Source organism: Piliocolobus tephrosceles, chromosome 1 (genome assembly GCF_002776525.5).
Source record: "Piliocolobus tephrosceles isolate RC106 chromosome 1, ASM277652v3, whole genome shotgun sequence".
In the NCBI taxonomy this organism is placed as follows: Eukaryota; Metazoa; Chordata; class Mammalia; order Primates; family Cercopithecidae; genus Piliocolobus; species Piliocolobus tephrosceles.
In genome coordinates this window covers 15391699-15403401 of record NC_045434.1, presented here as the reverse complement: position 1 = coordinate 15403401, position 11703 = coordinate 15391699, and the positions used below count along the sequence as shown (strand labels likewise).

The 11703-nt window shown below is 42.0% G+C and overlaps 2 protein-coding genes across 3 annotated transcripts in view; both read right to left on the bottom strand.

Moving 5' to 3' along the window:
- The window catches only part of PCNX2 (pecanex 2), a 275321-nt gene that overhangs the window by 103425 nt on the left and 160193 nt on the right, over positions 1-11703 (bottom strand). For both annotated transcript variants that reach the window (XR_002732387.2, XM_023216240.2), the window contains exon 21: positions 11514-11691. Coding sequence is in view for 1 of the 2 variants with exons in the window: in XM_023216240.2 (XP_023072008.1) it covers positions 11514-11691 (178 nt within the window). In the remaining variant the exon portion in view is untranslated. The remainder of the gene's footprint in view (positions 1-11513; positions 11692-11703) is intronic.
- Positions 714-1103, bottom strand: LOC111545265 (60S ribosomal protein L39-like). Its single transcript, XM_023216244.1, has one exon. It carries the CDS (start codon positions 1051-1053, stop codon positions 898-900), a length of 156 nt encoding a protein of 51 aa, XP_023072012.1. The 5' UTR covers positions 1054-1103; the 3' UTR covers positions 714-897.

Here is an 11703-nt window from a genome sequence, read left to right as displayed (position 1 = left end):
GCTCACTGCAACCTCTGCCTCCTGGGTTCAGGTGATTCTCCTGCCTCTGCTTCCCAAGTAGCTGGGATTACAGGAGGCCGCCACCATGCCTGGCTAATTTTTTGTATTTAGTAGAGACGGGTTTCACCATGTTGGTCAGATTGGTCTCGAACTCCTGACCTCAGGTGATACCACCCACCTCAGCCTCCCAAAGTGCTGGGATTACAGGCGTGCACTACTGTGCCTGGCCATACATCTTTGATATAATGGGATGAGAATGATACTTGACCTACGTGGTCTTCCTCCCCAAAACACATAACCCTAATATAAATACGAGGAAAGGATCAGACAAATCCCAGTCAAGGGATAGTCTATAAAATACCTGATCAGTACTCCTCAAAACTGTCAAGTCATCACAAACATGGAAAACATGAGAAACTATCACAGCCAAGAGGAGCCTAAGGAAGCAGGATAACTCAATGTATTCTGAATGGGACCCTCCAACATGGAAAGGACATTAGACAAAACTCAGGATGTCTGAATAAAGTATGAACTTTAATAGTAACACACTATTTGGGCTCATTAATTATGACAAATGTACCATACAAACGTAAGATATTAGTAACAGGGAAACAGGGTGTGGGGTATATGGGAATTATCCATACTATCTCCATGTCTTTTCTGTAAATCTAGAATTATTCCAAAATACATATATATACACACACATATATATATTTTTTTAAATGAAAGGCCTCACATATTTATTACTGAACCCAGCCAACCAACGCATTCATAATAGATTCAGAGAGGAAAACACGTCAAACTCTCCAGATAGTTGTGACATTTTCAGTTTGATATGGTAATGTGATCGTGACCTTCAGACAGCACAAATACGTGTGCCATCTCATGAGCAATTCCTTATAGACCCAGCTTGGTTCTTCTCCAATGTCTCCTTTTGGAGTTGTACCTGATTTTATCTCCAGTTTTCATCTGAATCCACTGGGGAATGGGACGATTTTGCTTTTGTATCTTGGCCAGGAATCGCTTAAGCTTGAAAGTCTTGTGAGAAGACATGACGAGAAGCGGAGGCAAGAACACACCACGATGGCGGAGAAAGGAAAAGAGGGGCCAAAATATATTTTAAAAAAAAAATCTGACCGGGCACGGTGGCTCACACCTGTAATCCCAACACTTTAGGAGGCCGAGGTGGGCGGATCACGAGGTCAGGAGTTCAAGACGAGCCCGCCCACCATGGTGAAACCCCCATCTCTACTAAAAAAATACAAAAATTAGCTGGGCATGGTGGTGGGTGCCTGTAATCCCAACTACTTGGGAGGCTGAGGCAGAAGAATCACTTGAACCCAGGAGGCAGAGGTTGCAGTGAGCCGAGATTATGCCATTGCACTCCAGCCTGGGTGACACGAGCAAGACTGTCTCAAAAAAAAAAAAAAAAAATCTTCTTGTAATATGAATGCAAATGAAAGACAGTTGTGTCTATCACAACTAAGTGGAATGCTTAATGACTTGATGAAGGCAAGTCCCTAAAGACAATGCTGTGGACCTAGATATGAATGAGAAGAGATTTGGGAAGAAGGAAAATGTGGACTACTTTCAGACTGTTTCACAAAAACCTTTAACATCTCAATTCAAGTAGAATAAAAAACAGAAATGGAAATTGAACACCCTAGAAAATGTATCGTGGGCATAGTTCACTGAAAAAGACCATATAGTCATTCTGTAGATTCCCACTCAAAGGGAAGTCCTCGCCCTCCATCGGAATACTGGTAATGGAAGTTAATGTGTAAGTTTTTAAGCTATTATAATAAAGACAAGTATAGAGGTATCATTTATTATTTCTTACTTAATTTTTTTCAATTAACCAACCAACCACCTTCCAGGTTTGGTTGAATATAAAGTTTCTACTGTGCTGGTCCTTCTTCTCCTCATTCTCATTCTCGTTTTCTCTCTCATTATTTCTTTGTTATCTATACTTTCAAATGACAACCAAGTGGCTGGTATGTAATCCAGACAAATTTTCCATAGAAAGCTGTAGACAATTTAAGTTTTATCAGAGGAAATGTACTTTCTTAAGGATAGGATGCCGCAGGGTATGAAGAACACTAGGCCTTATGGATTCATGTTATTATGAGGGTTAGTCTTATCCAACAGAGAGCAAACTGTGAAATGACCTTACTGAAAATTCCAGAATTATGAAAAAGATCAATAAATCTGACAAGTCCATTCTTCAGCACAGTGAGGGAAAGCGAGCTAAAAATAAACTGAAAATGGAGCATGAATCAAAACTATCTCACCAAAAACATAATGTAGGGATGCTATGACCACCATCTTATTTCAGGATAATGAGAATGAGTCCACATACTGACCCTGTGAAGGAGATGGGTGCAGATGTTATCATCCAGAAACTTGGAGGAAGCAGAGGGAAACACGCTAAGATTAATGGCACCCCAGAGGAAATAACATTTGTTGTTCATGGTTTTCCTGGCTGGGAATGCCTGAGGACTCAGTTCTTACACTAAAAGTGTCAATGCTTGCATTTTAAATGCAGAGATGGCGTCATTATGTCATTAAGTGCACATTGCAGACTAGTCTTTGCATCACACATATTTAGCATATTCCTGCGAGGACAATGGACTAAATCCTTCACAGGTAACAAAAACATCAAGTTTAACACCATTCACCTCTTCTGGACCAATAAAGAATCAACAGCCCTAAAGTGGTTGTGACTGTCGAGTTTTCCGTGAAAGACAGACTCACTGAACAGCATATAACAAAGTTCCCAAACACCTACATTTAAATACACTGACCTGTGATCAATGAATATACTTGGTCATTTACAAATAGGTATTGAGACCTCACCCTACTAAGGGCACTAAAGAAAGCACAGAGGATACAAAGAAGGAAGAACGGAGTACCTGACCTTGAAGAACTCACTCTAACGGTGTCAGGACCACTGTGCTGTCAACCTTACCAGTGGCTTCTCTGTTGCTAAATCTAGTAGTGGCATTTCAGTGTCGAGCTTTGATCTCTGAAGGCTCTGGCATTGCTGAACTATTCCTTCTTTCTTAAAACTGTTTTCTTTCTCACTTTCTATTATACTGTACTTAATTTTGTTTCATGGGTCATTTCCCAATCTTTTGTTACATCCTTTTTTCTCTACCTGTTTCTTAAATGCTGGTCATCCCTGTTGGTAGCAATATGTGTTTTGGAATGATTCTCTACTGAGACCCTTTCAAAAGCATCCTCTTGATCCAGCAGTCCAATCCCAGCGGTCTATGCTTCTAAAACACTCACAGGCACCAGTATGTTAAACATGACCTTCTGTGTAGTCCAATGCAGTGGCCACCTGCCACTTCCATCTGCTTCCCTTGACTTCCAGTCCCTGTGGTTTGGTTGAAATTCCAGGGGTGGGCAGGCAGTCCAGGACTCATCAGCTAGGGAACCCATATCCCTCCTGCCATTGTACCTAGTTCAAGAATGAACATGTGACACAAAACGTCAATGAGACTTCTCCCCCACTCCAAGACTTTGGCTGAAACTATCAAGAAAGATACTCTTTCTTTTGGGGGAGGACTATCAGTCATAAGAATGCTATAAATGTAGAACTGCTAGTGATCATAATTACCACCATGCAGAGACAGCAAGTCTAACTATAAAGTCAACAGATGGGAGAGAAGGAGAAATAAAAACAGAACTTCAATGCCATCATTAATGCCTTTGGGTCATTCAATAAGTTATGTAAACTGTTATATTCTCTTTTGTTGGCTGGGCACGGTGGCTCATGCCTGCAATCCTAGCACTTTGGGAGGCTGAGACAGGCAGATCATCTGAGGTCAGGAGTTCAAGACCAGCCTGGCCAACACGGTGAAACTCCATCTCTACTAAAAATACAAAAATTAGCCAGGTGTGGTGGCAGGTGCCTGTAATCCCAGCTACCCAGGAGGCTGAGACAGGAGAATCACTGGAAGTTGGAAGGCAGAGGTTGCAGTGAGCCGAGATCATGCCACTGCACTCCAGCCTAGGTGACAGAGCAAGACTCCGTCTAAAAAAAAAAAAAAAATTCTCTTTTGTCATTAGGCCAGTTTCATTTGGGTTTCCGTGGTTTGTGACCCAAGAAGTCCCAACTACCACAGAAAAGCTTGGAAACAAACTCAGTGTCTGTTAATAATGAAATAACTCATCAAATTACGGTACATGCTGCATTCTGTGCAGGGGTCAGAAGGAAGAGGCAACATGATACGTACTGTCAAGGAGAAGTCTTCTAACACATACTTTTAGCAAAAAATGGAGGTAAAAGGCAGGTACAGAATGAACCTACTGATATTTTAAATTTGTGTGAGAGTGTGTGTGTGTGTGTGTGTGTGTGTGTGTGTGTGTAAACATACTGGAGGACTGGGAGGATTTATTCCAAAATACTTACAATAGTTATCCATAGGAATAGGTTAGGGTTAAGGAGAAAGAGAGATGCATAAAAACAGACTTTCTTTGTATTTTCCATTGCTTTTCTAATTTTATCATGATAAGAATATATTTAGGTATTACTTAAGTAAATTTTAAAAATTGTCATAAAATGAGAAAAATCCTTTTTTCCCAGTTATTTTTGAGCTTTATTGCTCTTATTCCACAATCTAATACATCAAAGCTAACATCCTTTTCCCAAAAATGTCTTTCTCTTTTTTATTATTCCCTAGTCTAGTTAATGACACCCCCTTTCATCTAGTCACTGAAGTATGCTGAGAGCTCTCTCAGAAGTGACTTCCACCCGCAGTGCACTCTCCTCCGTATCTATCTGGTCACTAAATGTAATCAGCTCTCTCTCAAATGCCTCCTGAATTTGTTCCCTTCTTCCCCTCACTTCTGCCACCTTGGTTCAAGTCCTCATGAGTTGCTTGGATGACTGCAATAATTTCCTACGCAGTTCCAAGACTCCATGCCTTCTCATCATTTATTCACTTCCACAAAGAGGTATTTCTAAAATGCAATTCTGATCTGTTTTTCCTCTGCTTAACAGCCATCAGCCGAAGCAGGAATGAAGTCCACACTCTGTAGCATGGCATGCTGGGTCCTTCGAGATCCATCTCACAGACACCTCCGGGTTCATCTCTTCCTTTCCCAACCATCCACTCCCCTTTCCAGGTTTTCACACTTCCCAAATATCTCGCTGTTTCTGGAATGTGCCAACACCTCTCTTGCTTCTGTGCCTTTACACATGCAACTTCCTCTGCGTAACTCACTCCTTCCTGCCTTCTTTGCCTGACTTACTCATTCTTCCTCAAAGCTTAAGATGAGCATTGTTTTTGGTTCTCTCAGGTTAGAGTGGGCACTAGCGCTCATGAAACTCTACCGCTATCACCTCCCTTATCATCCTTTCTTGTAATTATCTCTTTACTTGTCTGCCTCTTTTTCCAAACTCCCCAAGCAGGGAAGGCAGTATCACAAAATACAGACTCACAGCCAGACTGCCGGGCTTTGAATCCTGCCCTACCATTGTATAGCTAGGAGACTTTCTGGCAATTCACTTAATTTCTATGCCTCGGTTTTCTCACCTGTCAAATGAGGTGTATCCACCCACAAAGCTGTTGTGAAGATTACATATGTTATTATGCACAAAGTGTTCAGAACAGTTCCTGGCCCACAGAAAATAGCAAACAAAGATTTGGCATCATTTGTGTTACTAATAATCTTTGTATAATACCTAGTGCAGTGCCTGACAGGCACCCAGTAAGTGCTCAATGAATGAACAATTGCTTTTTTGAACTAAGTATTTTGAACAAGTACTTCTGTGTAAGTATGTACTTTTTTAAAAAGTGGCTCAATTTTAATCCAAGACTTTCTACCTGTACTCACAAAATAAGGAAAATGCCATTTAGAAAGTTCAATTTCAAATAACTTGAACCCCAGTGTGGCTGTCCATGAGAAAGCCACACATCACGGTTCTGGTGTGATCATTCATACAGCTTTATCATAAATACAACCTCATGCATTAATTTTGATCTCTTAAGTGGCAAAAGTGTTATGTCCCATGTTGAACTAATGGCCTGTAGAATTTTATGTTTAATGTATTCTGGAAATGCTGGCAGAATGATCCTATGGCAGGATTTTCTCAAGTTCTGTTTCTACATCCTGTAACAACCCAAAGTTACCATGATTTTAAAAACAATGTTCTTGTTTGTTTGTTTGTGTTTGAGATGGAGTTGTGCTCTGTCACCCAGGCTGGAGTGCAATGGGACTATCTTGGCTCATTGCAACCTCCTCCTCTGGGGTGCAAGTGATTTTCCTGCCTTAGCCTCCCAAGTAGCTGGGATTATAGGCATGCGGCACCAGGCCCAACTAATTTTTCTATTTTCGGTAGAGACAGGGTTTAACCACGTTGACCAGGCTGGTCTCAAACTCCTGACCTCAGGTAATCCACCCACCTCGGCCTCCCAAAGTGCTGGGATTACAGGCATGAGCCACTGTGCCCGGCCAACAATGGTTTTTAAGAACTTTTTCAGGGCCAGTGGGAGGTCATGAAAGAGTATTTGTCATCTTTGCTTCTGTAACAACCAATATTCCTTGCAACCAAATATCCTCATCTGCACGTTTTACTGTACCCTAAAGACCAAGACAACCAGAAATGTCACCAATGAATAACAAAAGTTCTTAAAAGAAAGGAATGACTGAAGAAGCAAGATAAAGAGAGGGACCGGATCGAGGAAATGAAGGAGCGAGGAAGAAGAATGTGTGGTTGGAGGGTCACACATCTCAGGAAGGGACATGCAGGGACCCTTCTTTCTCACTGCCCTCCTACGCTCCCCAACCGCCCCCTGCCCCCAACACCCACCCACCCACATATCCACACATATGCAAGCCCAGGACGCCATTAAGTAGGAAGTGTCCCACCCACCATCTCAATACACAGGCTGCACTTAATTTGTCTAGTGGGTTCCGGCCTTGGAACTCAATATTTCCACCCCCAAACTTTTTTGTTTTTTGTAAGATGGAGTCTTGCCTTGTCGCCCAGGCTGGAGTGCGGTGGTGCGATCTCGGCTCACTGCAAGCTCCGCCTCCCAGGTTCCCACCATTCTCCTGCCTCAGCCTTCCGAGTAGCTGGGACTACAGGCGCCTGCCACCATGCTCCGCTAATTTTTTGTATTTTAGTAGAGACGGGGTTTCACCGTGTTAGCCAGAATGGTCTCGATCTCCTGATACCGTGATCTGTCCACCTTGGCCTCCCAAAGTGCTGGGATTACAGGATGGAGCCACTGTGCCCGGCGCCCCTCGGCCCCTTTTTTTTTTTTTTTTTTTTACCAGGTCTGGCAGACTTAAAGAGACTAGGCAATAGTCATTCTCCAGACCTCAGGGGGACTGGGGGATTTGGGGGCTTAGGGAGGTAGAGAATATCATGCGGGCAGGGCCTGGGCCCTTTGGAAGCCATCTGTTTCCTTCCTGGGCCTCCTGGCGCTTTGATCTCACCCTCTCACTAATCATTTCTCTCCTCCCTTTCTACCCATAAAGCCCGAAGGATTAGAGGCAACGGACTCAAAATAATAGTGTCCTATATTTGGGCAGCTCCTTTCTTCTGAGGAAACTGAGTGCCCATCCAAATGTGTCTTCAAGAACCTCACAGCCCCTCTGTGAGGGGGGCTGCCAGGCTAATAATAATTCTCTATTTAGTGAAGCAGGAGCAAGGGTGAGGGAGGGCTGGGGGACATCTGCAGTGGTCAGATGACAGGACCTGTCATAAGCAGGACTTCCATGAGTCTAGTGGACAAGTAACATTTTACATTTTGCAAGTAATCGTCCCAGAGAGCAGTATTGCCTGTAAGCACCACAGTGGAGGCTTCTAGAAAGCCCCTAGGAAATACATTCAAAGAGACTTTTTTTTTTTGAAAAAAATATATTAAAATGAGCAGAATGAAAAGGAGCTATCAATTAGGACCTTCAGGCAGAATCTTTATAGGGGACCTTAACTGTGAACTTCTCCTTGATGTAATCATCTTCTGTCACTAACATCCACTGGTTTTTTTCCAGGAAAATCACAAACACTCTCTTTCTTTCACTATATTCTTTTTCATCAGAGAATAAGATCTAGCTTCTCATTCCAGAAAACTCATTGCCACCAGCTCTCTGAAGATGAAGAGTGATCAGGCATTAGCGGGAGGTGAGATTGGCCAGGACTCAGAATCCCCAACTTTCTGACTTGCCGCCTACTTTCCTAGCTTTTGTCTCACTAATTTTTCTTTTCTTTCTTTGACACTTAGCCATTATCCCAGTCTAAGAGTGGACTATTCAAATACTATGTGCTAATGCTCCCTCAATTAGAGAAAATAAGAAAGCTGCAACTCTGGTTCTATCTGAAATTTTTCATATGCTAACTGGTGCTTCAAAAAGATTATGGCAAAGTGAGTCAAATGCCTGCACAACTAAGTTTTTGTGCATTTCACTTTAAATCATGTTTTTTGTTTGTTTGTTTGTTTGTTTGTTTTGAGACAGAGTCTCACTCTGTTGCCCAGGCTGGAGTGCAGTGGTGGGATCTCAGCTCACTGCAACACCTCAGCCTCCTGAGTAGCTGGGATTACAGGCACCCACTACCATATCCAGCTAATTTTTTTTTTCTATTTTTAGTAGAGATGAGGCTTCACCATGTTGGTCAGGCTGGTCTCGAACTCCGGACCTCAGGTAATTCACCCTCCTCGGCCTCCCAAAGTACTGGGATTACAGGCATGAGCCACCATGCCCGGCCTAGATCATGTCCTTGCCAGGTTCCACCCTCCCCGTTCTGCACAGGATGTCACTAAGTGTCTGCACCGACTAGAAGGATGACTGACAGCCATGCTTACTCCCTTTCTTTGTCCCTTGAAAGCCGCTTTGGGTGAGATACCCACTTCAAGCCACATATTTTTGTCAGTGGACTGCTGTCAGTGCAGAATGCTGTCAGGATGGGGAAAGATGGCCTGTGCTCCCATAAAGGAAAGACACTCTTCTTACTACAGATATGGAGTTATTTAGAAGCCAGGCTCTAGGACTCTTACAGAAAGAAACCTCACTCCTCTTCTGTTCACCTGGAGTCACTCACGAATACAAGATGATATGAAACTGACAGTTTAGTGTGGAAAAGTGGCCACATTCCTTCACAAACACAGTGTGTCACTTCTCTTTTTCTACTTACATACAGCTTTAAAAACACAACCTTCCATTGGAGAGTATGTTCTACTTAACTTTTTTCAGTTATATTGATAAATCCTCCTATTTATATTGATAAATAGCTCCTTCTCATTCTGTTCATTTTAATATTTTTTTTTAAAAAAAGGCATTATTTTCCATTTTACAGGAAACTGAGGCTCAGAAAGGAATAAAAACATCATTGTGTCAAAATGTAAATAATGCCTGAGTCAGGATTGAACTCCTTCTGGCACATTTTACATATTTATTTATTTATTTATTTTGAGACAGGGTTTCATTCCTGCCACCCAGGCTGGAGTGCAGTGGTACGACCTTGGCTCACTGCAACCTCCACCTCCTGGGTTCAAGCAATTCCCCTGCCTCAGCCTCCTAAGTAGCTGAGACAACAGGCACATGCCACCACTCTTGGCTAATTTTTGTACTTTCGGTAGAGACTGGGTTTCGCCATGTTGCCCAGGCTGCTCTCGAACTCCTGAGCTCAAGCAATCTGCCATCTCAGCCTCCCAAAGTGCTAGAATTACAGGCGTGAGCCACTGCGCCAGGCCACATTTTACATCTGATGATAAACTCTTACTCCTGCAAGCAGTGAAATAATTTCTAGTAACTTCACAAATAGTTTAAAGATTATAGGATATAATGCTACATTTATTATGTAAGATAACAGAATTTGATACGTAAGGAAGGAAAATCGCTTATGGAAGTCTGTGATTTGAACAGTAAGAAAAATGTGATAAGTTAATCAGAACAAAACAGAACTCAGCAAACAGGAAACAAATGTTTGACCAAGGCCAGGGTCTACAATAAAATACAGAAATTGGGGCAGGCTGCAGAAGTAATAGTGAGAAACCAACGGAAGATGACACAAGACGGATGTAGGTGACTGAAAATTAGCGCCCAATTGGAGTTATAAGAGGAAATTGGCGGCCAGGTGCAGTGGCTCATGCTTGTAATCCCAACACTTTGGGAGGCCAAGGTAGGAGAATCACTTGAGGCCAGGGGTTGGAGACAAGCTTAGGCAACATAGCAAGACCCTATCTTTACAAAAAGTCTTTAAAACAATTAGCCAGGGGTGGTGGTGCATGCCTGTGGTCCTAATTACTCAGGAGGATGGGGCAGGAGGATCACTTGAGCCCAGAAGTTGGAGGCTGCAGTCAGCAATAATTGTGCCACTGCACTCCAGCCTGTGAGTGGCATTGTGTTTGTGAAGGAGTGAGGCTGAGACTCTTTCTCTAAAATAATAAACGAAGAAATTCACGTGCAATGATGGGGCGGTGGCAATTACTTATGAGGCATCTTTAGTACGATACAAGAGTTTCTGATTTTTGTTACCTAAGAGAATCCAAGAGAAAGGCAGTAGAAGGAAAAGGTAAGTAATAGAAATAAAATAAAGATGAACAGAACTGATTAAGAGGTGAAAAAATTTTTTAAATTTAAAATTTAGAAAACCTTACAATTAAAAAGATTATTAACTAAAAGGGGAAAGGTGTTGCTGAAGTCAGTCCCCACAAGAAACCCCATGGCTGCTGTATTCAGCTGGGGTTGTGAGTGTGAACACCACGCGGAAGAGGTTGCCTCATCACTGAGTTTATTTACCAAGAGTTGTTCCAAATTTGTTTCTGTTTCTGCTTACAAACCTAGGTTTCATTACAGTGATCAGGCTAAATATGGTCATGGAGAACTCCCAAGTATCCAGAGGATTTTATTTCTCTCCCATTAACTAAACATTAGATACGAGCCTCATATATTTGCCTGAATTATAAGTAGGATTTCTCATTGCCCATGTATAAATTTGCTCAACAGATAAAATCTTGACTTCACACAAGCTAAGCATGTTGGAAATACTCCAAGAGACCCTGCTCTTGCGTACCAGTTCTTTATATTTACTTCAGGAGGCAAAAAGAAAAGAGAAGAAAAAAGGAAGGAAAGCAGGCAGGCAGGAAGGTGGGAAGGCAGGCAGGCAGGCAGGCAGGAAGGAAGGAAAGAAAGGAGGGAGGAAGGAAGGGAGGGAGGGAGGGACCAGAGAACTTGGTTGCTAATCTTTAATTCATAGCATTTTAAGATCTAGGAAAGTTTTATAATGAGATTGTTAACAGAGAAGAAGGTAATAAAATTTCAAGTCACACTAATGGCTAATTCATTTTAATTAGTGATTTTTAGCAAATAACATGGCGTACTTACATTCCATGGGCAATTTTCCCCAAACGGCAGCCAGAGTTTAATATACATGTATAATTCAATTTCATATCCTCCCATAACTTTTTAATAAAGAATAAGTTATAAACTCTTAAATCACTTGATGAGAACAGCTCCCTTTAAAATGTTAAAATGAAGAAAATAGCTAATTCACTTGCCTTGCTAAATAAAATGGACACCATGAAGAAATCCAGTAAGAAGCTCTCTGAAATATCTTTGTAGTCAAAGTGGAAAAAGATGACAGTGAAGCTCAAGTTAATAAACTGGTAAACTGGGTTGCAAAATGAAGTCCGCAACAGTTTCATGCCAGCAATGATCATCAGAAAAATGTCCCAGCTGTTGGAAACA

Bases quoted from the DNA above. Each gene is read 5' to 3' on its own strand.
- LOC111545265 (XM_023216244.1), bottom strand. From the start codon at position 1,053: ATGTCTTCTCACAAGACTTTCAAGCTTAAGCGATTCCTGGCCAAGATA.